The sequence below is a fragment of the Tasmannia lanceolata genome, unplaced genomic scaffold (genome assembly GCF_043159265.1).
Source record: "Tasmannia lanceolata isolate RefF3 unplaced genomic scaffold, GAP_Taslan_0.1 ptg000037l, whole genome shotgun sequence".
Classification (NCBI taxonomy): Eukaryota; Viridiplantae; Streptophyta; class Magnoliopsida; order Canellales; family Winteraceae; genus Tasmannia; species Tasmannia lanceolata.
Genome location: NW_027518714.1, coordinates 17,134,983 through 17,160,961, shown reverse-complemented (window position 1 = coordinate 17,160,961; position 25,979 = coordinate 17,134,983). Strand labels below are relative to the sequence as shown.

General features: G+C 41.4%; 2 protein-coding genes across 2 annotated transcripts; both read left to right on the top strand.

The window, feature by feature from the left end:
- The first annotated feature begins 3,474 nt into the window (after positions 1 to 3,474).
- On the top strand, positions 3,475 to 6,936 carry LOC143862570 (cytochrome P450 71AU50-like). Its single transcript, XM_077373636.1, has 2 exons — positions 3,475 to 4,626; positions 6,142 to 6,936. The coding sequence occupies exons 1-2, from the start codon at positions 3,730 to 3,732 to the stop codon at positions 6,760 to 6,762; spliced, it is 1,518 nt and encodes a 505-aa protein (XP_077229751.1). The 5' UTR covers positions 3,475 to 3,729; the 3' UTR covers positions 6,763 to 6,936.
- An 8,309-nt stretch (positions 6,937 to 15,245) lies between these two features.
- Positions 15,246 to 19,494, top strand: LOC143861827 (cytochrome P450 71AU50-like). Its single transcript, XM_077372765.1, has 2 exons — positions 15,246 to 16,218; positions 18,680 to 19,494. Exons 1-2 carry the CDS (start codon positions 15,334 to 15,336, stop codon positions 19,298 to 19,300), a joined length of 1,506 nt encoding a protein of 501 aa, XP_077228880.1. The 5' UTR covers positions 15,246 to 15,333; the 3' UTR covers positions 19,301 to 19,494.
- The last annotated feature ends 6,485 nt before the right edge of the window (positions 19,495 to 25,979 follow it).

The following is a 25,979-nucleotide window of genomic DNA, read 5'->3' as shown; positions in this document are numbered from 1 at the left end:
CCAGCTGCTTTACGTATCCCGGCCTCGGGAAGAATCGGAGTCAACGTAGTTCGATAACCTATTCTAAACTACAATGCCTAACCATCTAGAACCGCTATCCTAAACTCGATCCACTAGACTCGACTGATTTATAAAGCTTTTTGTATGATTGCTTAAATTCAAGTGAATTGTAATTTTTATGACTCTCTATATGCCCTAACTAATGCAAGTTGATTAGCCTTAAGCTAATGCAGGTGGGCCCTACATCCTACGTGTAACTAGGCTGTGCATCCTAAAGAAAACCATGGGCTCACTATATGCTTCCTAGTCTAGCCATCAGTTCGACTAAATGTCTAACCGATCAACTGGAGGCCTCCTAACTCTAGGGACACTCACACGACAAGACACACCATATCAATACAAATCAGGACATCCTCCTAATTCTAAAACATCCCAAAAATCTAGGACAGACTCCTAACTCTAGGGGAAGATCTTTTTGAAAAGGTTTTGAAGACGTTTTGTATTTTTGGAAGGTTTGAAATGTTTATTTTTAAAGGTTTGGCTGGACTTGGGATGTGGATCCCAAGCTGCACTACGTACCCTGTTGAAAGGGATCAAGCCAACGTAGTTTGGAATAGAATTCCTAACTACTCTCCTAATGACTCAAGATTTTTGAGTTTTTTGGTTTTTCAGATGTTTTTGAGTTTTTTGGTTTTTCAGATGTTTTTGAGTTTTTAATGTTTTCAAGTGTTTTTGATATTTCAAATTTCTTATATTTTGGTTTTTCAAAAAAAGTTTTAAAGTTTTCGATGTTTTCAAGTGTTTTTTATACTTTAAATTTATGATATTTTGGATTTTCAAAAGTTTTAACCCTTTTAGCCAAAGGGAAATAAAAAGACAACCAGAAAGAAAAGAACACTCCTGTGATCCATAGCCTGGAGAAGATAATCGGAATCCGGTCAAATCGGAGTATTGCCGGATCAAGCCGGAGAAGACAATCGGAGAAACGAAGCACAGGTTAGGGTTTATGAACTTTTTCTCTCGGAGTTTAAAGAAATGGTCGGAACTAAGGCCGAAGAAGCTGAGATGATCGGGAAATCTGATCAGAAAAGTAAAATAGGTTTATGAGCTGTGATTTTGGGGAGGGAAAATAGCAAATCGGACAAACATAGTGATGGAGAAGAAGAAGAAGGCTATGGTGATGACCGGCCGGAGTATTGCCGGAGAAGATCGGAAAGAAGAAAATAGGAATTAGGGTTTGGGATTTAGGGAAAACTCTCGCTCTCTCTCTTCTCTAGATCTGGAAAATGAGTTTTTTTTTTTTTTAAACGAATTTTTTTCTCATTTTATAGGTAATATGGGGTGCTGATATTGGCACTCCAAAAATGATGGGCGCGCGGATTTTTTGATGAGCGCGCGGCAATCTGATGAACGTGCGGTTTCGTGTGTCCCATATGGCCCAAGCTTGAAACCGTTCCAGGATAATCCACCCCCCTTTTCTGGTTTATACTACGGTCTTCTCTCGGCTCGTTCGCTAGGTAAACGAGCTCGGATTTCGATAAAATTTTGTAGGGACCTTAGTAGGATCCTACCCTAGCTTATGGTGAATTTTGGGACCATAATTCATTCATTTGATGGGATTTTGCACAAAATTGGAAGGTGAAGGGCACGGTCAAAATGGGGTGTCTACACATACCAAGTGCTTAGATCCGTATGTTTTATAGCCTTAGTAGAACCAATTAAATTTACGTATAGTTGCATGTAATCACACAACAATGCAAATTTTCATGAAGTTAAACAACCTATGATGTTGTTAATAGTTTTCTCATATTTTTTTCTTTTTGGATCCACGACGGGTGGGCAATACTTTCCGCATAGGCATTACTAATATTTATGGTGTCCTAATTGCCCTTTTTTACTAAATATGTGTATGTATGTATCGTTAGGAATTAATCCTACGGGTGGATGTGGGTTTTGCAAGATCAATGGCAGATCATTTTGATTAGTTAGTTGTTTTTGTGAAAAGTCATCATGTGAAAATACTTTTAAGTCAAACGGTGTGAACATAAAGAGACATTTGGTAAAAGGGTTCGCGTGATGAGGAGTTGTATCCCTTCCCAGTAATATCTATAAAAGAAACTCTTTGGTCATGCTTACACACACCAATTCCGTTTCCAAATCTCTGCAAATCTACGTCAAAAAGAAGAGGAAAATAGTCCCCATCACTGTCGGTCGTAGAGCAAGGAGAAACACTGAGAGGAATCCTTTCTGCAAGAAGAGAACAAGACTCATGTCTTTTCTATTTCAATTCAAAACCGTATTGTTAATTATGTTTTCTCAATATTGGACTACCCACGTGTTCCTATTGTGATGAACAACAATAAAGCTCTGTTTTCCCTTAATCTGTGCACGTATGTGAAAAGTTTCTCTATTTATTTTGATTTTCTTTCTGTTTTACATTAGGAAAATCTCACAAATTTCTTTTTTAAACATGTAGTTCTTTTTTCTGCTTTCCCCTGTGGTTCCCCTGCGGGGTTATATAACACCCTCACTAGTTATATAATAATAATTGATATGTAGGAGGATCGTGGTGGATGGTTAGCTGGGTTATAGGTCTTATCCTGCATTGATCACTGACTTTTGCGTTAGCACGAAATTGGGACACGGTATACCAAAATATGGAGGATGGACAAGGTAGACAGAAACAAGAGATAGAGTTGGAGATGGCATTGAAGAGACGATGACACCCTTGTCATTCTCGACCATTAAAATTTAGAAAAGGACAAAACTCAACTTTGGAAAAACCGTGGGCTTATCTTACTCATTTTTTTTTTTTCTGGGTGGGCTTATCCTACTCATTCTAGACCAATAAAACTTGGGAAAAGACAAACACCCTAATACGGGAAAAGCAAAACGTAGGTTCATGGAGTCGTTATCATCTCCTAATCTCCTTCTAGATACGTAATTCTCATTAGACTTCATAACTCGATCTTGTCTTGTCTTGCTGACATGTGTGAAAAATCACATATTCCCTGCCGTAGTTCCTCATCTATCCTTGTATCTATTACCTTGGTTGTACCGCGTGAAAACATCATCTCCTTCTAGATACGTAATTCCCCATTAGACTTCTCGATCTTGTCGTATTGCTTAACCTTGACTTTATAGGGACATGGGTGAAAAATCACATATCACCTGCCGTAGTTCCTCATCCATCCTTGTATCTAGTACCTTGGTTGTACCGCGTGATAACATCATCACGTAACGAATATATTTGGAAATCAATGAACTAGATAAATTAGACCTCCACCACATATTCCACTAAAAATCCTTGCGGCCTCTCTAATGTCAAAAGCTAAAACCATCAAATTCAAATTGATTTACATTAAAAGACGGAGACATAGAGAGCAAATGTCATATATCATCACACCTTTAAATTGGAAATGACAGTCAAAATGGATATTCATTTTTAAAATATAAATGGTGGGTTTAACAAATCCAAAAGTCTTTGCTAGACGGCAGCAATGTGGGACTAACATTTTGTAGGAATATCCTCTCTCTTAACCAAACATAAACAAACCATCCCTCGCTCTCTCTCTCTCCCCTGCAGCTCCCTTTCTTTCCCTTCTTTCCCTTCTTTCTCTTACACAAAAGCAAGCACCCTTAGCCCGGCCCCTACCCTTTTCTCCATTTGAAGGTTAAGTGGCCATCGACAGACAAAACGAGAAGAATTGTTTTAGCTTTGTTACATCCATGCCTACAATCTCTTCTTGGACTGATCTTCCCTTAGCTGCACTAGTAGCAATTGTAGGAGTATTGTCATTAGTCTATCTCTTATGTGCTACGAGGCGAAAAGGGAGAAGGCTACCTCCTGGGCCTCCAGGATTTCCTATCCTAGGGAACCTTCACATGTTGGGTGAGCTCCCTCATCACGAACTTCATAAATTAGCAAAGAAGTATGGTCCCATCATGTTCATACGCCTCGGCCTCGTCCCGACCGTTGTAGTCTCCTCCCCTCAAGCAGCCCAAGAGTTCCTTAAAACCCATGACCTTGTCTTTGCCAGTAGGCCCATCATCCAGGCCTCCCACTACATGTCCTACGACCGGAAGGGCATGGCCTTCACCGAATATGGCCCTTATTGGCGTCATGTACGCAAATTATGCACCTTAGAGCTGCTTAGCAACACAAAGATCGATTCCTTCAAGTCCATGAGGAGAGAAGAGGTTCGCCTCTTGGTCGAATCGCTAAAGGATTCATCTAAGGTTGCCGTGGACCTAAGTGCTAAGGTGGCTTCTCTCAGTGCGAACATGACATGTCTGATGGTGTTTGGGAAGAAGTATGATGATGAAGATTTGGATGAGAGGGGGTTCCAAGCAGTGATTCAGGAAGCCATGGGGTTGGCAGCGACTTTCAACATAGCCGATTATGTGCCGTATATTGGGGCCCTAGATCTTCAAGGACTGCATCGTCAAATGAAAGCGGTCAGCAAAGTCTTTGACAAGTTCTTCGAGAAGATCATCGACGAGCATATCCAAGAGAGGGAAAGCGGGCATTCTCGTAAGGATATTGTGGACTTTATGTTATCCCTCATGGAGTCAAAAGATAGTGACTTCCCAATCAATCGACCTACGATCAAAGGAATCATATTGGTAAGGAAGAATATAACTTAGTTTTATGGGATCTGTTGCCTATAAATCCATAATTAATCTGCATTATATTCCCTTTTTTTTTAATGGTAAAGAATTATATTAATGAAAAAAGAGAACACGGGAAACCCCAGACAATCGAGATGATCTAAGCAATACAAGGACCAAATACAGAAGCACAAGAAAATTACACCTCAAGGGGGAAGGAAATCAAAGATTTCCAAATCCGCTCTTAAACAACCTCCCCTCGCTAACCTATCAGCCTCAGAATTTGAAGACCTCCTTACATAATGTATGAGCTAAAGAAACTCACCACCCAGTCGGATATCTCATCAATCCATCGAGCAAATCACCAGGGAGGAGATGAACTACTCCATAATCATTTTGTCACATTGAAAAAGTCACCATCCACTATTACTGTGTCTAGACAATCTTACTCCATCTAATTTCCTTCGTACACCGCGCACATCTCAACCTCACTGGAGTCGTGCCCCCAATAGGGCTTGAGAACGCCCACATAGTGTTATCATCCTCATCTCTTAGAAGGCCTCATATCCCTGCTGGTCTCAGGTTACCCAAACTTGAGCTGTCAAGATTCAGCTTCAATAATCTACTACTAGGAGGCTCCCATACGCGAGAAGTAATTGGCCTTGCCTCCCTAGTAGCACAAACCAATAGCCAACCTTGTCATTGATCATGAGCTGAAACTAATCACAAACTAGGCAAGGCTCCAGCCTAAGCAATTGAAAGAGCAACGACCTTTATGTAAAGAAAGTTTAGGGATTTCACCATTCCTCTAAACACCCGCACATTCCACTCTTTCCAAAGAATCCAAATTATCGCTAGCAAGGTCATATTCCATAGAATCTTCCCTTTACTCCTCGATGGAGCCAAATTCCATCCTTCTAGCTAAGAGATCTGAAAGCTTTAGATGAGAAGACCCAAGAAATTCCAAATCTACATAGAATTTTTCTTCACGCATACCTCGCCATTTTACAATGTAGGAAGATGACGTAGGACACTAGGATTAGTGTAGTAACTTTCTTTCTTTTGGTAGAGATATTTTTAGTTGGCAAGATTACACGTCTAATTGTAGTTGGTTTCTTATTATAATAGGATTCTAGATCTTTCTTCTATTTATTTAGGGATAGATTTTCTTTTATATAAGATGTAATATGTGAGTTTCAATCAATCAATAATATATCTCTTCCTTCTTCTTCTTCCCTTCTCTGTCTTTTTCCTAGTGGATTCTAGAATTTTTCCTCTTTCCTAGTGGATTCTATAAGTTAAGGTGCAATGGAAATGATATTTTACAATCATTTTACACACTGTTTGATAAAAATGCTTATATTCTATGAATTTATTATAAAAAGATGTGCAAAATATCATTTCCAATGCACCTTAACGGGCGCCCTTAGGTCATCCAGTAGCAAAACCATTTTTGGCTTAAGGACAACCCAATGTAAACCCAACACCATTAGTATGTGAGTGAATAAGATAAATTGCTTTCTTTTGTAGGATTTGCTTTCTGGTGCCATGGATACTTCAGCAACAGCAATCGAGTGGGCCCTCTCGGAACTCTTCCGGCATCCACAAGTGATGAAGAAGGTCCAAGAAGAACTAGAGGCCACCGTCGGCCTAGAGAGAACGGTGGAGGAGTCAGACTTGGCAAACTTGGAGTACTTAGACATGGTGGTAAAGGAGACCATGAGGCTCCATCCTGTGGCCCCACTTCTCATTCCACATGAATCAATGGAGGATTGTGTGGTAAATGGCTTCCACATACCTAAAAAATCTCGTATCATAATAAATGCTACAGCAATTGGACGAGACCCAGATGCATGGCCTAATGCCGAAGAATTCCTCCCCGAGAGGTTTGTAGGTTCAAATATAGATGTGAGGGGCCGCAACTTCCAACTTATTCCTTTTGGGTCTGGACGTAGAGGTTGCCCTGGAATGCAATTGGGTCTCACCGTTGTTCACCTAGTACTTGCGCAATTGATTCACTGCTTTGATTGGGAGCTCCCCAATGGTATGTCCCCTGGCGACTTAAACATGAGCGAGAAGTTCAGCCTCGTAGTTCCAAGGGCCAAGCATCTCATGGCTGTTCCAACTTATCGCCTTTGCAAATCGCAATGATATACTAGGGAAACAATGTTGTTAATTAGTTAAACTGTTCAAGTTTGTTGTAGTAATTCTTGTTTAACATTTTGCTTGCTTGAGTTGGTCTTTATACTCCAGTTTATAAGGGCCTTCTCCGTTTGGTTGCCAGTTAAATTTTTGTCCCAGGAAGAGTTAGTTAAATTTTGGTCCCATCCCATCTTTGGTTGCCTTTTAGCACTAGGTTTATTTTAATCCCACTCTTGTAATGATTACTTGTGGGGTGAATTTTTTAATCCCACTTTTGAAATGAGTGCCTTTTCATCCCATCCCAAGATAACCCCAGGAACAAAAATAAACTCAGGAACCAAAAATAAGCTTGAGAAGATTTTTTTTTCTACCCAACAGTTCAAGCAACCAAACAAAGGTTTTTTTTTTCCCACCATAATCCGGTCAACCAAATATGGGATTTTTATTTTACCAGGATACTTCTAGGACTGTTTTTTTCCCACCTATCTCCCAGGGTATTTTTTTCTCCCACATAACTCCCAGGAACAAAAAAAAACCGGCAACCAAACAGAGAAGTACTTGCAGTAATTTAATCTTCTCGCGAGTGGCCGGTTTGGAAGTTAAATATTATTATTTGTAGGCATGTCAAGGACCTGGATGGTCGGATGGATTCTTTGTATCCGACTCCAGTTAGGATATAAACACGCAATAAGATCCCACGGATCCAAGTCGCACAGTTTGAAATGTGTGTTTTTCTTATAAGGTCTTGTTCAGATGGTTTGTGACTTTGTGCAAATGTGTGTGTTTGTGTAGTGTCAATTAATTATTGGAAAATGCTAAAAAAAATTCACTTCTACAATATTCCCTAAAAGATACTTATAATTGGACCAGATAAATGGACCAGATGAAATCCTAGTTAATTAGCTCTTCCTAATTAGATTATAAATAGGGAATTGATATCTCTGTTCGTGATTTTGGATTTTCAAAATCTTGATTTTTTGCCATCGTTTAGTGTTTTTCGAAAATGTTTTCTTAAAAGTGTTTGGAAAAAAGAAAATGTTTTCTTGGAAAAAAATTGATATTCACAAAATGATGTAGAAGTGTAGTTGAAAAGATAGTCCCGTATCGGATGTTGAAAAGGAAAGAGAGGTGCTTATATAGCATTACCCATCTCTACTACATGCACAATGGGTGGACCCGTGGGATGCTGCAACGCACCGTTCGCGCACGCGCGACGTGGGCAGTGGAGCGATTGGAGCTTTTAATTTTTTTCACATTTGATCTGAGCCATCGGATCGAGATTTAGTTGATCAAATGTGATCCCGAGCGGGTGCGATCTGCACCGTAAGATGGCTCTAGATGGGTTCCAACGGCTAGTGATGGATCGGCCTCGATCTGGTGCGTCAATCGTGCCAACGGCTAGGATCCGAATGGGTGCAATCTGGTCCTTTGATTCATGTTCGTTTATGTTCCAACGTTCAGAAGCCGATCGGGTGTGATCCATGCCGTGGAATGGCCTTTATTTTTCCAGATTTGATCCTACTCAAATCTACCTAATCGAATCTACTTTCCTAATCTCTCTTGCTTGCCTCTTCTAATCCACTTGCCTAACTTTTTCTAGTTACCTCATTTAGCTAACTTTCCCAATCTACGTCCAAGATGATCCAAAGGTCAGATTCACCAGATCATATATGAAATATTTATTCCCAGTCAAAGATAAAGTTTGCATAGGGCCACAAATATCGGCATGTATAAGCATCAAAGGCTTATATGCCCTCCAAGACTTACCTCTTGGAAATTGCTCACGGTTATGTTTTCCCAAAACGCAAGCCTGACACACTTTTTCATCATATTTCAAAGAATGGATACCAACAGTCATATTCAATTTTTGCAATAAAGACAATCCACCAAAATTCAAATGTCCATATCTTCTAGGCCATAACATAGAGTCATCACTACTCGCACTAAAAGCATTGAATACTAGTTTTGAAAACACTAGTGGAAACATCTTATTTTCTGTCATCTTAATAGACAAAACTAGTTTTATACTTTTCTTATCATAAAGTTTACATTATTCTTCATCAAAGATAGCACGGTACTCATTTTTTATCAATTGACCCAAACTTAGCAAATTTTGAGCAAACCCAGGAACATACATAACATCTTGAATTTGTTTCTGGCCAACCAGTGTAGAAACTACGATAGGACTAATACCATGGGCATTAACATGATTGTTATCACCCATTCTTACTCGTGGTTTGACAATTTCATCTATTTCAAGAAAATACTCCTTGTTTCCGGTCATGTGGTTACTACAACCACTATCTAAATACCATATTTCATCATTCAATTCAACATTGGCGGTTAGACATGACAAAAATATGTTATCTTCTTTTTCAACTTTATCATCACTTTTCTCTTCATGATAGTATGCTTGTTCCCTAGCCTTTTGATGACAATTTTTTTCAATATGACCATACTTTTTGCAATAAAAATATTGTGGTGAATTTCTACTTTGATTTCCACTATCCTTATACCAACAATCCTTATCACTATAATTTGATCTTTTACAAATAGAACAAAATAAAGAAGTAGATTCATGGTTAACTCCACTTTGATTTCTTTGATAACCACCGAATTGGAATCTACCTCTTCTTCTGCCGCGGAATCCACCACGACCACAGCCTTTTCCTCCTCGGAAACCTTTACTTGAATCATCTGATCTTTTCTTCCAATCCACTTTTGATTGAAACACTTGTTCCAATGGATTTTCTGCAGTCATATTCAATCTCTGCTCATGTGCTTGCAAAGAACCCATTAATTCATTCATAGAATATGTAGATAAATTTTTTGACTCTTCTATGGCAGCAACTACATGATCAAATTTAGGAGGAAAATAATTGAATTGATTCAGAATTTTTCATAATCAAATTCTCAAAATCATGACGAAGGGTTTGTAACTTAATAGAGATTACCTTCGTAGAACCTTGATATTCTTCTTGAAGCAAATCACATGCTTCTTTTGATGTAGTTGCAGCCATGATCCTTGGAAATATTGGTTCATCCATAGCTTGTTGGATGAGGAAAAGAGCCCTTGCATATTTCTTTTTACTCTCCTTCAATTCGTTCTTTTGTGCCGTGGACAATCTTTCCACTTCTGCAAAATTTTCATGACCACTCTCCACCAATTTTCATAATTCATAAGACATAAATAACATCTTCATCTTAATAGACCAAAATTGAAAATTTTCACCTTTAAATAAAGGAACACTTTGCTGAAAATTTGAAGAATTTGTGTTACTTGTCATGTTGCGAACTTACCAAACCCTTGCCGGTGTTTTCTTGAATTCGCCCTGGCTTTTCTGCTCTCTACTCGATTGAGAGATCCCAAGACCTTCTGCTTTGATACCACTTTGTAGAAATATAGGAAATAGAAATAATTAACACACGAAACTAGAATATAGAAAACAAGAATAGAAGAGGCACACAAGGATGTAAACTCGTCTGGTTCTTTTTTGTATTTCATTCACCTTTTTTTTTTAAACAAATAACTTAGCAGCCCTTTAAATAGAAAAACAACGCTCTAAACGTGTAACATCACACGTTTGGGACTTTTGACAAACCAAACTCCACCGACTCAATTGATAAACCTCTCATCCTATAAAGAAGCTACTGACTCTATCAGAATTAATATAATCTTTTACTACTAAAAGGGAGAATCCCTGAAAAATCGTGTGCTTCTTTCCTGCTATTTCCTTATGCGTCCCGCCTTAATTTCCATAAAACTCCCACGTATGTCCTTTTTCACTACTTTTTTGTCATTTTCGCTTCTCATATGCCCTTCCACAAGAGTTTAAAAAAAGACGCCAGCTGTCTCCTTTTTTGCCTTTTTTGTCCGTAATTGTCATAATTTTTCAATTTTATTTGTAGTTTTGGCCGTAATTGTAATATTTTAGCACCCTCGTTCTGTATTTTTTTCGTAATTTTTCTGCTTTGCTTCCATTTTCCCGTAATTTTTCATTTAAAACTTAGTACCCACGCATGATTATTATTTATTGCTATTATGTATTGCTAGCCACCTTTGCACAAACTGTACTTCGCAGCAAAGGATGGGCGAACAAGCAGAAAAGTACGCTCGGCGAAGGTGGCTAGCAAATCCCTATAAAAAAAATCTTAAAAACATACGTCAAAAAACCGGCTGACCCATGGGCTGGGTGCAGGTCCAAGCCCAATGGCCCGTAAAATTTCTCGCGTCACTTTGACCTGGCCAATTTGACCCGTTTCCCCATGATTTAGAGGGAAATGATGTGATTATGAGAGATTTTATATATAGTGTAAGTCCTTACAATGAGTATTGGTTTTCAAAAAGCACTGTATGGCTTACATATTAGGATGATCCAAACCGTCCATTTGATGGGCCACAATGTAAGTAGGTTGTGTGCCAAAATTCATTTCCATAGGATAATTACAACCCTCCAATCAATAAATGTTTCCTAAATATGTTGTTCCTCTATAGACTGCATGGCTAGGATCATCGCATGGAAATGTATTTTTTGGGAACATCCTATTTACGATGTGGCCCATCAATTGGGCGGTTTGGATCATCCTATGGTGTAAGTTACACAGTACTTTCTTTTTAATAGGGAGTGTAAGAAATATGTTTTTGGTTTGCAAGCTTTGTCACAAAATTCTTGTTACAATATATATGGTGTAAGCCCATGTAGTGAACTATTTTTTAATAGGCCGGTAGGGGTCCCCACAAAACCCCAACTTACCTATCAAAAATTGGAGTGAATATTTTACCGCCTACACCATAGGATGATCCAAACCGTCCATTTGATCATTTCCAAATGATGATCGCATCCCTACAATCTATAGATAAATGACATAATTTGGAAGAGGAAAGTGCTTCTAGTCCGGCCGACTAGAGATCATTCTCTAGTCCGCCACCCAAAAACACATGGGTCCCACATATTTGGGTGATGCAAAGCATTCATTTGATGGGGCATGACATAGAGACGGTGTCCACAAGAAATTAGCTTCATAGGATCATCCCAACCCTATGATTTGTGGAGCTTAAAATGGACGGCTATAAACCGCCACAAATCTGTCCATTTTTTAACTCCACAAATCGAAGGGTTAAGAAGATCCTATGAAGCTGAATTTTTGTGGACATCCTATCTATGATGAGGCCTATCAAATGAATGCTTTAGATCACCACAAAATATATGGGACCCATGTGTTTTTGGGTGGCGGACTAGAAAATGATCTCTAGTCAGCAGGACTAGAAACACTTTCCTCAATTTGGAAACCCCGCAATTGTGTTGGGATCATCCTATGGAAATGATTTTTGGCATACAACCTATGGTGTAAGTCCGTACAATCAAGTATTTTTCAAAAGAATTGTACGCCTTGTATCATAGGATGATCCAAACCGTCCATTGAATGGGCCACAATATAAATTGATTGTTCCCAAAAAATAATTACATATGATAATTCCATGCCCTTCTTTTAGAAAAACTTCCTACTGTATCCTATTAGTTGGGGGCATTTAAGTCATTTTGATGCTAGAAGTTTCTCGGAATGAGAAATGATTTGAGGGTACAATCGTCAATTGCATACAAAAAGTACCGACATATGGTACCTGTCTATGACAATTACGAAAAAAAACTACCAAAAAGAGGTATAGACATATGACAATGACAAAAAAACTACGTTATATGACGCATTCGGGACAAGTTACAAAATATTGACGGATGCCAAGCACCTGAAGAGGAACAACAATTATGAAAACCTCTATTCTTTGGAGGGCTACGATCAGCCTATGGAAATGATTTTACGGGCACAACCGATTGATGTGTTCCATCACATGGACAGTTGGATCAACCTATAACCCTCTATAGATCGGAGGGTTAGGATCAACCTATGAAAATTATTTTTAGGGCACAACCTATTTAGGCAGTGGCCCATCTAATGGACGGTTTGGATCATCCTATGGTACGGGCCATCCCGTACATTTTAACAAAGTGAGGAGTGCGATCATCAAAATACGGTGAGTAGTGCCATTATAAAATATGGCAGTGAGGACATTAGCACTATATATAATTTGAAACCATCGATGTTCTTGGATATTCCCATGAGGGTCGGGTTCAACCCGAATTTGGGTTGGGTCGGGTTAAGATTTTTCGCAAATCGGGTTGGGTTGGGTTGGGTTGGGAAAAATCAACCCGAATTGGAAATCGGGTTGGGTTGTCGGGCAACCCGACCCAACCCGAAACCCAAATTTGGGTTCCATCTGAAGAAATTCTGTATGTGTTTTTCTTTTTCAACATTGAAATAGTCTCCACAGTCCACAATGGACGGTTTGGATAATCCTATGGTGCGGGCCATACCGTACTTTAATCAAGCAAGGACTGTGATCATCAAAATATAGTACTGCAGATAACATTTCCCTTTATTAGTTGTTAGTCCCTGTTTGTTTTGGATTTTGAGAACCGATTGTGAGTTAAAAACTTATTATTGGTGACTCACTATTGGTTCCCAAAATCCAAAACAACTCGGCTTGAGTTGAGGTGGTCAACAATTGGTACCATACAAATTGGGTCAACCCGACCCAACCCAGCCCGAATTGGAAATCGGGTTGGGTCGGGTTGAGGAAATTGCAAATCGGGTTGGGTCGGGTTGGGTTGGAAAATGGGTTCCTCGGGTTGGCCTCAACCCGACCCAAGTTACACCGCTAACGATGACGAAAAACTACTTTTCCTTATTCACTATGTGAGGGTCAAATTACGAAAAGTTTGATATTACGAATGCAGGACACCTGTAAAAATATTGACGAATTTCGGGCACCTTAAGATGAACAAAAATTATGGAAACCTCTATAGATTGGAGGGCTAGGATCAGCCTGTGGAAATGATTTTACAGGCACAACCTATTTATGTTCTGTTCCATCACATGGACGGTTTGGATCAACCTATGATATGATCTGTACAATTCTTTGTCGGCCCGTGCATTGCACGGGGCCCTTGCCTTCAATGCTGCAATGTCCCTACTATTTCACTAAGTCGGATTTGTCTAGGGTACTTTCGTCATTTCACTGCTGCAATGTCCCTGCCATTTGCCATGTTATTTGTGGGAATTCTTATTTCTGTGTATTTTTTTATTTCTCAGTCTGAAATCCTGATCAGGTACCTATGGTTTTCAAAAGAAAATCCGTATAGACTGTATAATATCTATTCTAACTTGATTTACATTTTATTTTTATCAATCTTAGTAGGTAAAATTGTTACTAAGAGCCCAGTCTCTCCGATGGATCAAAAGCTTCGGGAAGAGTTGTGTGTGTTCTGCTGATGTTTTGAAATAGGGTTTGGAGATTTTTATCATGTTTTTTGTTCTTTGGTTCTTAGAAACAGCTAGATAGCGAGATCTTGTTCGGTGGTGGAAGCTGGCAATTAGATAATTGCATGTTGATAGGTTGCTGAAATGATAGAATTAGGTTCTGCTGGAACTATCATTATGATTTGATTTTTTATAGATTCAAAACTTAATGCAGATTTGCTTAGGTTTGTGATATGTATATGATACGTTTACAGTCTTATCTCTCTGCCTCTCAAACACTCTCTCCTCCTTGCAAAAAAATATCTCCTTTCTTTCAAGAAGAATGCTGAATTGAAGGGAGTCTCTGGAAAAACTCAGTTTCAGGCAAACATTCGATCCATGCCACCCCACAACATTTATTTCTTCCTCCAATAAATCAGAGAAGTTTATTTGTTCTTTCAAAGAAATTTTTTCCCTGTTTCTTCTACTAATTGATCGTGTTGCTATTTCTTTGATTATTCTAATATAAAATTTCTTCTGAAATTAACAATAATTACGTAGTAATATTGAACAATATTTGAACAATATTTTTAAAAAGTTATACTAATTCATTAATAAATATTGAAATAAACAAATTGTAAAATACCTTAGTGGCACGTGCATATTTTACTAGTAAAAATAAACACAAAAACACGACTCTAATGTGGAAAACCAAAACTGACTTGGATCGGCTAGTGTAGGCCCCACATGATTGAATTATTTTTCTAACAAAACGTGCAACGTACTGTTGATATTTGATCCAACGGACTGCGTAGAATTAATCTGGCAAATTTGTAAATCATCGATTTCACTGTCGGCCATTTTGCCAAAAAATTTGTTTTCTTCTTCAACCACTAGCAAATTGCAATTGAATTTGCCATAAAATTTGTTTTCTTCTTCAATCCTACTCATTTTTTTTTTTTTTTGGGTGGGCCTATCCTACTCATTCTAGACTAATAAAACTTGGGAAAAGACAAACACCCTAATACGGGAAAAGCAAAACGTCGGTAAACCAATCAAAAAAAAAAAAATTCAACTTTTTGAATGGTTGTCGTTCTGACAAAAGTCACTGCCTATGGCTACGTGAATCAAACATTGACACGTCTCTCCTGTCTTGCATCCCCCCTTCTTTCTTTTAAAAGCATCCTTAGCCCTCTCCCCTTCTATCCATTTAAGGGACTCAAGTGGCCTTCAACATAAAACAGGAGAAATATTGTCTTAGCTTTGTTGCATCCACTGTCTGTCATGTCGTGTTGGACTGATTTTCTCTTTATTGCAGTGTTAGCAATAGTAGGAGTATGGTCACTAGTCTATCTCCTATATGCGATGAGGCGAAAAGGGAAAAGGCTACCTCCTGGGCCTTTAGGACTTCCTATCCTGGGGAGCCTTCACTTGTTGGGAGAGCTACCTCATCGTGAACTTCATAAGTTGGCCAAGAAGTATGGACCCATCATGTACATACGCCTCGGCCTCGTCCCGACCATCGTCGTCTCGTCCCCTCAGGCAGCCCAAGAGTTCCTTAAGACCCATGACCTTGTCTTTGCCAATAGGCCCATCGTTGAAGTCTCCCACTACCTGTCCTTCGACCAAAAGGGCATGGCCTTCACACCGTATGGCCCTTATTGGCGTCATGTACGCAAATTATGTACCTTAGAGCTGCTTAGCCACGCAAAGATCGATTCCTTCAAGCCCATGAGGAGACAAGAGATTCGCCTCTTGGTCGAGTCGCTAAAGGATTCATCCAAGGTTGTGGTAGACCTCAGTGCTAAGGTGGCTTCTCTCTCTGTAGGTATGACATGTCTGATGATGTTTGGGAAGAAGTATGATGATGACGATTTGGACGGGAGGGGGTTCCAATCAGTGATTCAGGAAGCCTTGGAGTTGTCAGCAGCTTTCAACATAGCAGATTACTTGCCGTATATTGGGGCCCTCGATCTGAAGGGGCTGCGTCGTCGGACGAAAGCGGTTAGCAAAGTCTTTGACAAGTTCTTCGAGAAGATCATCGACGAGCATATGCTTGCGAGGGAAAGTGGGCATCGTATGGATATTGTGGACTTTTTGTTATCCCTCATGGAGTCAAAGGATAGTGACCTCCATATCGATCGAACCAGCGTCAAAGCAATCATATTGGTAAGGAGTATAACTTAAATTTATGGAATCTTTTGCCTGTAACTCCCTAATATGCAAGGTGGATCATCCTATTGGGAGGATTTTAGGGGAAAGGCCGATTTACGTTGGGGCCAACAAATAAACGGTTAAGATCTTCAAACAAAGTTCACCCAAGCGAATGATTTTTTTTCTAAAAAACTTATGGATTATATGCATGCGTAACTGTTTTTTTCTTCTTTTTTTCATTTTTTGGGAAATATAGTGGGGCCTATCGTGAACAAAGATCTACATAATTTACTTGTTGGGCCAAACGGACACACAGGCAGTGCCCCCAAAATCATTACCATAGATGAATAGATGATCATAACCTAACCTTAGGATCTGTTGAGATTTCGATATGTTGTAGTTTATCTATAGATTAGAGGATTAGTACCATCCAATATAGATGATTTTTAGGGCACAACCAATAAGATTTCACATCGGAAAGAGAGAAAAGATTTATGGGCTATATATGTGGATTCTCCCTCTCCCTGTGTAGACGCGTTTTCAGCATCCTTGTTGCATGAGCCGGGCACAGTTGGTGCTGTTGGAAAACAAAATCGAGGTGGGTTGAGACCGAGAACCTGACAATACTTACACAGTGGGGTCTGGGCATGACAGAATGGTATCAGAGCCGTACCTCCAGTAGTACGGTGTGCTAATGAGTATGCTGGGCCCTAAGGATGGTGGATTGTAAGATCCAACATCAGAAATGGAGAGAAAGTTCTCGGGCAATATATGTAAACTCTAGCCTTCTCCTTGTGTAAATGTGTTTTCAGCATTTCTAAGGGACGAGCCCCTCGAAGTGGGTCGAGCAAGGTGGTGCTGTTGAAAACAAAATCAAAGAGAGTGGAGAAACCCAGATCCGGACAATATTTACACAGTGGGGTCGGGGCATGATAATCCACGATGTAAATGTTGTTTGGTTCTGGGTCTCAACCCGCCCTGGTTCAGTTTTCCAGCAGCACTAACTGTGCCCGACCCATCCAACGGGAATGCTGAAAATGCGTCTACACAGTGAGAGGGAGAGTCCACATATATAGCCCAGAAATCTTTTCACCCTTTTCAATGTGGGATCTTACAATCCACCCGCTAGCACCCGCCTTGGATCCCTGCATGCATCTAGCATGTACACATACCACAGGAGGTCCGGCTCTGATACCAATATGTATCATAAGATCATACATAAGAAAGGGAAAGAAAGTTCCTGAGCTATATATGTGAGCTCGCATTCTCCTTGTGTAGACGCATTTTCACCCTCCAAGGGCAAGTCCCTGCAGAGTGGGTCGGGCACAGTAGTGATGTTGGAAAACAAAATCGAGGCGCTACACCGAGAAGTGTGGAGTAATCTGTGATGGCGGTAAAATTGAGTTCTACCCAATTCAACATCGACAAGTTTGACGGAAATAACACCAATATTTACAGTGGCGTGACACAACCTATTTACATTAGGGCCAAACAACCGAATGTGGACTATGTCTCCACTCAACATCTTCCTGTACTGCCATATAATAGGTGGGTCCCACTATATATGTCGTCCTTGCATATATAGGGGTGCATATTTTTCTAAAATAAAATGGAGTCCACCTACTTTGAAGATCCAAACCACCCCAACGTAAATAGGGTGTGCCCTAAAAATCATTCCCATTCTTCGACCTTGAGGTTAATTGGACGTTCAATTCCAGCTTACCTAAGCCTCTAACACAATTGGCCAGGGCTTTGTTGTTGAAGCTTGATGTTAGAGGTTCTATAATAGAGAGAGAGGTTCAAGGGGGCAGGTTTTCTCTCTCCGCCCTGGTTACTACACGGTCGGCCACCGTATAATTTCTCTAGTTTATATATACAATAGATTTGCAGGTAAACATTTTTTGATAAAACTGCCCTTTAAGCTCGTAGTGTAAGAGCATGATGTTTTTGCTCAAAAAAGGTTTGCTATCATGTTCTTAAGAAAAAAACTTAAATATTTTGTTTTTTTTCTGAGGCCATTAATAAATTCGTTGACTAATTGAAGCAGGCCTTCCATATCAGAGATCAATAAGCCAAAAACACTTACTCATTGGGGGGAAACGCATAATTGTATTAACATGTTTCCTAAGGCCTTTACATTCAAGTACCAAAATGCTACATTATTTATGGGCCTCACCAACACAATCAGTTCATGTAATAGAACTCGTCTTTGATGTTTCAATACCCAAAAATTGTTAACATTGGGTGATCTAACTATTCAATCAAGATCTATAAAGCACAAAAGGAAATATAAACATCCAATGGTTCAGATTGAGTTCCAAAAGAGCCATTGTAAACACACCGCCCAGCACAAGTAGTTCATTTTTTGGTTATGGACAATCTAATGTAAACCCAACATTTTTAGCAGATCATACCAAAATATGGATCTTTATATGGGTGTATGTGAGTCAGTCAGTTAAATTGCTTTCTTTTGTAGGATTTGCTTGCTGGTGCAATGGACACTTCGGCGACCGCAATAGAGTGGGCCCTCTCGGAACTCTTTCGGCATCCACAAGTGATGAAGAAGCTCCAAGAAGAAATAGAGAACGTGGTAGGCATAGAGAGAATGGTGGAGGAGTCAGACTTGGAAAACTTGGAGTACTTAGACATGGTGGTGAAGGAGAGTATGAGACTCCATCCTGTGGCCCCACTGCTCATACCACATGAATCAATGGAGGATTGTGTGGTAAACGGCTTCCACATACCGAAAAAATCTCGTGTCATGATCAATGCTATGGCAATCGGACGAGACCCAGATTCATGGCCTAATGCCGAAGAATTTCTCCCTGAGAGGTTCATCAGCTCAAATGTAGACGTGAGGGGCCGGAACTTCCAGCTTATTCCTTTTGGGTCTGGACGTAGAAGTTGCCCTGGAATGCAGTTGGGTCTCACCGTTGTTCGACTAGTACTTGCCCAATTGGTTCATTGCTTTGATTGGGAGCTCCCCGATGGTATGTCCCCAGGCGACTTGGACATGAGCGAGACGTTCAGCCTTGTAGTTCCAAGGGCCAAACATCTCATGGCTATTCCAACTTATCGCCTTCACGAATCACACTGAAACCACACTGATATTCTATGGGAGCAGTGTGGTTTAGTTAAGAAAGTTCAAGTTTGTTGTTGTAATATAAGCTGGCTCTAGTTAGTCTTGGTACGCAATGTCATAAGCGCATTCTTTTATATTTCTAAAAGTAGTTGCATATATATAATCTTGTTGGGAACGGTATTGAAGTAAAATATTATTATTTGTAGGCATGTTTGTGTTGGGGGTTCCACGTGAAAGCAAAATAGTCCCACATCGGAAAAGTGTAAAGATGTGAATGGGCTTATAAGGGAATGGGTTCCCTCCCTTTAACAACTAGCTTTTAAAGGCGAGTTCTACCCAAGTCCCAACAGTGGTATCAAAGTCGGGCACGTGGTAACCCCGGTTTAGCCTCCGAGGATGGAAATACCCTCGGGGAAGATCCCGGTAATCCTGGTATGCCTCTGAGGACGGAGAAATCCCTCGGGGAAGATCGAGATTGTCCACGGTGCTTCCACGTCGAGGAAGAGATTGTTGGGGGGTTCCACTTGAAAGCGAAATAGTCCCACATAGGAAAAGTGTAAAGATGTGGATGGGCTTATAAGGGAATGGGTTCCCTCCCCTTAACAACTAGCTTTTAAGGGCGAGTTCTAACCAAGTCCCAACAATTTAATCTAACTTCATCGGCATGCAATAAGATCCGTCAGATCCAAATCGCATTGTTTGAATCTAAGTCTAATCAAAATACAAAATAAAGTGTATATGTTAGATTGTCCTTGTTGGGGGTAAAATCGGTATGCCTGCCCGGTACCGACCCTTAGACCAAACCATGGCACACAAATGGCCCAACACAAACTCACATAAAGAACTATCGGCACCGACCCTCAAGAGGAACCAGACATGATCACAGGAATCCCGCCGTTAAGCTATCAATCCGGGCAACCGTTACGCATAAGGCGCTTCATTCAAATTCAAAACATCCCGCCAAGGGCACTTTCTACAATCTCCGCTCATAATTCTAAGAAATCATATCTCCACGATCTTATCCTCCACCAATCACGCCCCACATGGGCTGAATCAAAGGCATGATTGACGAGTGGGCATAATGGGCCTCCACTCCTATAAAAAGACACCCCCACGCTCAAAGGAGATCATCTTCCTCTACCCCCACAACGCTCTCTTTCTCTATGAAGTCGTATTTTGCTTAGATGTCTGTTGACGCCGATTTCTGACTTGGGCGTCGGAGGGTGCCCCCGGAGTCCCCCTTCGGGGGCCCTTTTAACGTTATTTTCTGTGAGCGCAGGCACTCACTGATCGAAGCTCTACCAACTCGAACAGCCGAATCCGTCTACAACGCTCATCCGATTCTCAGGTACAATCATCAGAATGGCGCCATTCTTGGGACATGAAAAAAAAAAATCTAAGCATGACAACAATTTTAGAGAAAGAAGCATTGGGAATCCACGCACCAGATCCGACTTTCATCCTTCTTCTCGCCAGCATGGTTTAAAATTTCGACCGAAATCCGAAATTTCGGATACCGGTGGGAACCGAAACTGAAAATTTCCGAAATTCAATTTTTCGCCATTTACCAAATTTGAGTCCGAAATTTCGGTAATTTCGGTTTAATGACATTATTTATTAAAAAAATAAAGTGTTACAAAATTTCACATTTTGGTCCGAAATTTCGGTTTTTGGTGGGGTCCGAAACGGTTACCGAAACCGAAATTTTAAACCTTGCTCGCCAGAACATTGGGGAATACTACCTCCCTCATGGTAGCACCTGTCAGGAACAGAACTTGGCCCAACGACCATGGTTTGCAGTTCCAAGACCGGAGCGAACCACCGTCCAGACTCAATATGCAGGTTCCTGAAATTCCATCTGCGGTCTACATCTAGGGTCCTTTGATTAGACTCAACAAGAGCCCCCGTCCATCTAAGGACTCAAGAAACAGAGTCGTCTTTATTGGAACCCGGAGACGAAGAAGACGGATGAATCAAGCGCCACCCTTCCCTCGTTCATCTAACCAGCGAACACCCCTTATACTCCAAGCCACGGGAAGCTTAAGACCGGTGAGATCTAATTCACGTACTCTTTTGATAAAATCTGTTAATTTTCTAGAATTTTTTGGAGAGCCTCGGATAGTAATTTTCGCTACTCCTTTTTTATAACGGCACCCATCTCTCTATCTTCCTCTTCTCCGATCTTTGGTTCGAGCCCCAGTGCAATAATCTCTCCGGAACTATTCTTCCAGGACTGGATAGAGAGATTACGGCAATCTCTCACTCGTATGACGGCAAGTACCCCAAAAAACTTTCTATCTTTCTCCTCTTGTGATTTTGGAAACCTCAGCCCCATCCCATTTTTCTATCCATCGCAAGCCTCACTACAAACAGTTTAAATTGATCCGAACCGTTCCTTAGATGGGCCAGTGTTTTGGATCTCTTAAAATTAAAAAATAACCCCAAACATGCAGTCCTGAACGGTTCCACCAAATTAAAGTTGGAACTCGGCATTCATGAACACTGATGGGCCCTACTACACAATGAGATGGCAGGCCCACACGGTGCAATGTTTGAGATGAGATGGTGCTTGCCCCATCCCATCAAAATACCAAGTGCGGTTTTAATAAATACACCCCCTCCTTTTACTCTTTCTTTTTTGGACGGTTATAGCTCCTTATACACAGTGCAAATGTTGCATGATCTCAATTGATGATTTAACTTATCGTGTCTATACATGTTGAAGTGGGCCAAACCTCTCCAAATTAACACCGTGTTTCTCGTCTTTACCACCCACGGTGTAGAATGAAATTACACCCGCACACTCTTGTTTTGATAAGAGCACTCCATACTATTTCTGATTAGTTGTTAAGACCATATTGAAAATGGTAACAGCCTTTAAAAGCTGATTGCAGAAATGCAAAATAAAGAGTGTAGTGCTATTATTGAAACAAAGGGAACACAACTGTAATCTATCACCATCTATCACACGCAGATTGAATGATCCAAGCCCTTGGATTAAAAACGTTTTAGCCAATTTCAAAATATTGGAATAATTTGCTTATGGTTTGTGTGGCTCCCTTGAGGCATCTTACACATCCAGGGCATGAGAAACAATTGTTGGTTCTTTGTAAAGACCAATATGTGCAGATCTCACAAGGATGAGGTTGAGTTGGTGTTAGAACATCCGATGTGACCCGCAAACAAGCCGAGCCGGTAGATGGCTCACCAAAAGCACCTCCAAACATCGGAGATCCAAGTGCTCGAGAAGAGCATCACTATGAAAACCACCCTCTTCGAGCAATTCTCCATGCCTGGGGTGATGAAGTACAACTCTCTCGCTGTCCATGGGTATGGTATGGTTGCACCAATCCCCCACCGACATATTCCGCCAATGTCACTTTCCACAATCTCCGCGCATAATTCTAGGAAATCGTATCTCCACTATCTTATCCTCCACCGATCACGCCCCATGTGGGCTGAATCAAAGGCATGATTGACGAGTGGGCATAATGGGCCTCCCCTCCTATAAAAAGGCACCCCCACACTCAAAGGGGATCATCTTCCTCTACCCCCACAACGCTCTCTTTCTCTATGAAGTAGTATTTTGCTTAGATGTCTGTTGACGCCGATTTCTGACTTGAGCGTCGGAGGGTTCCCCCGGAGTCCCCCTTAGGGGACCCTTCTAACGTTGTTTTCTGTGAGCGCATGCACCCACTGATCAAAGCTCTACCGACTCGAACAGCCGAATTCGTCTACAACGCTCATCCGATTCTCATGTACAAATTCTGGCGTCATCAGAATGGCGCCATCCGTGGGACCATAAACCGATGCCCCAAGAGGCTCGGTAGAGCGTCTATCTACTTGAAAGATATGACCTATAAACCGACACCCCAAGAGGCTCGGTAGAACGTCTATCTACTAGAAAGATATGACCCATAAACCGACGCCCCGAGAGGCTCGGTAGAGCGTCCATCTACTTGAAAGATATAACCCATAAACCGATGCCCTAAGAGGCTCGATAGAACGTCTATCTACTTAAAATATATGTCCCATAAACCGATGCCCGAAGAGGCTCGGAAGAGCATCCATCTACTTGAAAGATACGACCAAAAAACTGATGCCCCAAGAAGCTTGGTAGAGCGTCCATCTACTTGAAAGATATGACTCATAAACCGATGCCCGAAGAGGCTCGGAAGAGCATCCATCTACTTGAAAGATACGACCAAAAAACTGATGCCCCAAGAAGCTTGGTAGAGCGTCCATCTACTTGAAAGATATGACTCATAAACCAATGTCCCAAGAGGCTTGGCAGAGCGTCTATCTACTTGAAAGGTATGACCCATAAACCGACGCCCCAAGAGGCTCGGTAGAACGTCTATCTACTAAAAAGATATAACCCATAAACCGATGCCCCAAGAGGCTCCGTAGAACGTCTATCTACTAAAAAGATATGACCCATAAACCGACGCCCCAAGAGGCTCGGTAGAGCGTCTATCTACTTAAAAGATGTGACCCATAAACTGATGCCCCAAGAGGCTTGGTAGAGCGTCTATCTGCTTGAAAGATATGACCCATTAACCGATACCCCAAGAGGCTCGGTCTATCTGCTTAAAAGGTAGGTCAAGAAACCGACGCCCCTTGAGGCTCGGTAGAGGGTCTACCTTCGCCAAATTCTCCGGCAAAAGGTAGGACAAGAAACCGACGTCTCTTGAGGCTTGGTAGAGGGTCTACCTATACCAAATTCTCCAGCAAAATGTGGGACCAAAAACCGACGTCCCTTGAGGCTCGGTAAAGGGTCTACCTACACCAAATTCTCCGGCAAAAGGTGAGGCCAAAAACCAAAGCCCTTTGAGGCTCGGTAAAGGGCCTACCTTCGACAAATAAAAAGGTAAGGCAAAAAACCGAAGCCCTTTGAGGCTCGATAAAAGGCCTACCTTCGACAAATAAAAGGTGAAGCGAAAAGCCGATGCCCCTTGAGGCTTGGTAGAGGGTCCACCATCGCCGAATTTCTCCAACGTTAAGGTGGAACCAAAACCTGATGGTAGTGGGTCCACCATCACCGAATTTCTCCAACGTTAAGGTGGGACTAAAAATCGACGCCCCTCATGGCTCGGTAGAGGGTCTACCATCGCCGAATTCTCCAACGTTAGGTACACTCGAAAACCGACGCCCCGCGAGGCTCGGTAGAGTATCTACCTTCTCAAATTCTCCAACAAAAAGGTACACCCAAAAAATCGTAGCCATGAGAGGGCTCAGTAGAGCGTCTACATTCTCCATCATCGATCGCCCTTCCTCAAGGCCATTCAACCTCCAAAAGTTGAAGGAGACACAACTTGAACTCCAACAAAGGATATCCGCCAAAGTTCGGATACACCAAGGATAGACTCCACACTTCCGAACTTTATATCGCCAAACTTCAGTAAGCTCGACCGAGCATCTAAGAAGCACCTTATTAAAGGTCAGTACCGGCCTACCTCTCAAAAACTTATCTACTTCCTTGATCCGCATAACGGGACAAGAAAGTAGGGGCGCATGATGTTGGGGGTAAAATCGGTATGCCCGGTGCCGACCCTCAGACCAAACCGTGGCACAAAAATGGCCCAACACAAACTCACATATGTTTGGGATAAAATCGGTATGCCAGGTACCGACCCCCAGATCAAACCATGGCACACAAATGGCCCAACACAAACTCACATATGTTGGAGGTAAAATCGGTATGCCAGGTACCGACCCTCAGACCAAACTCACATAAAGAACTATCGGCACCGACGCTCAAGAGGAACCAGACACGATCGCAGGAATCCCGCCGTTAAGCTATCAATCTGGGCAACCGTTACGCATAAGGCGCTTCATTCAAAATCAAAACATCCCACCAAGGCCATTTTCCACTATCTCCGCCCATAATTCTAGGAAATCATATCTCCACAATCTTATCCTCCACCAATCACGCCCCACATGGGCTGAATAAAAGGCATGATTGACGAGTGGGCATAATGGGCCTCCCCTCCTATAAAAAGGCACCCTCACGCTCAAAAGAGATCATCTTCCTCTACCCCCACAACGCTCTCTTTCTCTATGAAGTAGTATTTTGCTTAGATGTCTGTTGACGCCGATTTTTAACTTGAGCGTCGGAGGGTTCCCCCGGAGTCTCCCTTCGGGGGCCCTTCTAAAGTTGTTTTCTGTGAGCACAGGCACCCACTGATCGAAGCTCTACCAACTCAAACAGCAGAATTCGTCTACAATGCTCATCCGATTCTCAGGTACAAATTTTGGCATCATCAGAATGGCGCCATCCGTGGGACCATAAACCGATGCCCCAAGAGGCTCGGTAGAGCGTCTATCTACTTGAAAGATATGACCTATAAACCGACGCCCCAAGAGGCTCGGTAGAACGTCTATCTACTAGAAAGATATGACCCATAAACTGACGCCCCAAGAGGCTCGGTAGAGTGTCCATCTACTTGAAAGATATGACCCATAAACCGGTGCCCAAAGAGGCTCGGTAGAGAGTCTATCTACTTGAAAGATATGACCCATAAACCGTTGCCCTAAGAGGCTCGACAGAGCGTCTATCTACTTAAAAGATGTGACCCATAAACCGATGCCCCAAGAGGCTCGGTAGAGCGTCCATCTACTTGAAAGATACGACCAAAAAACCGATGCCCCAAGAAGCTCGGTAGAACGTCCATCTACGTGAAAGATATGACTC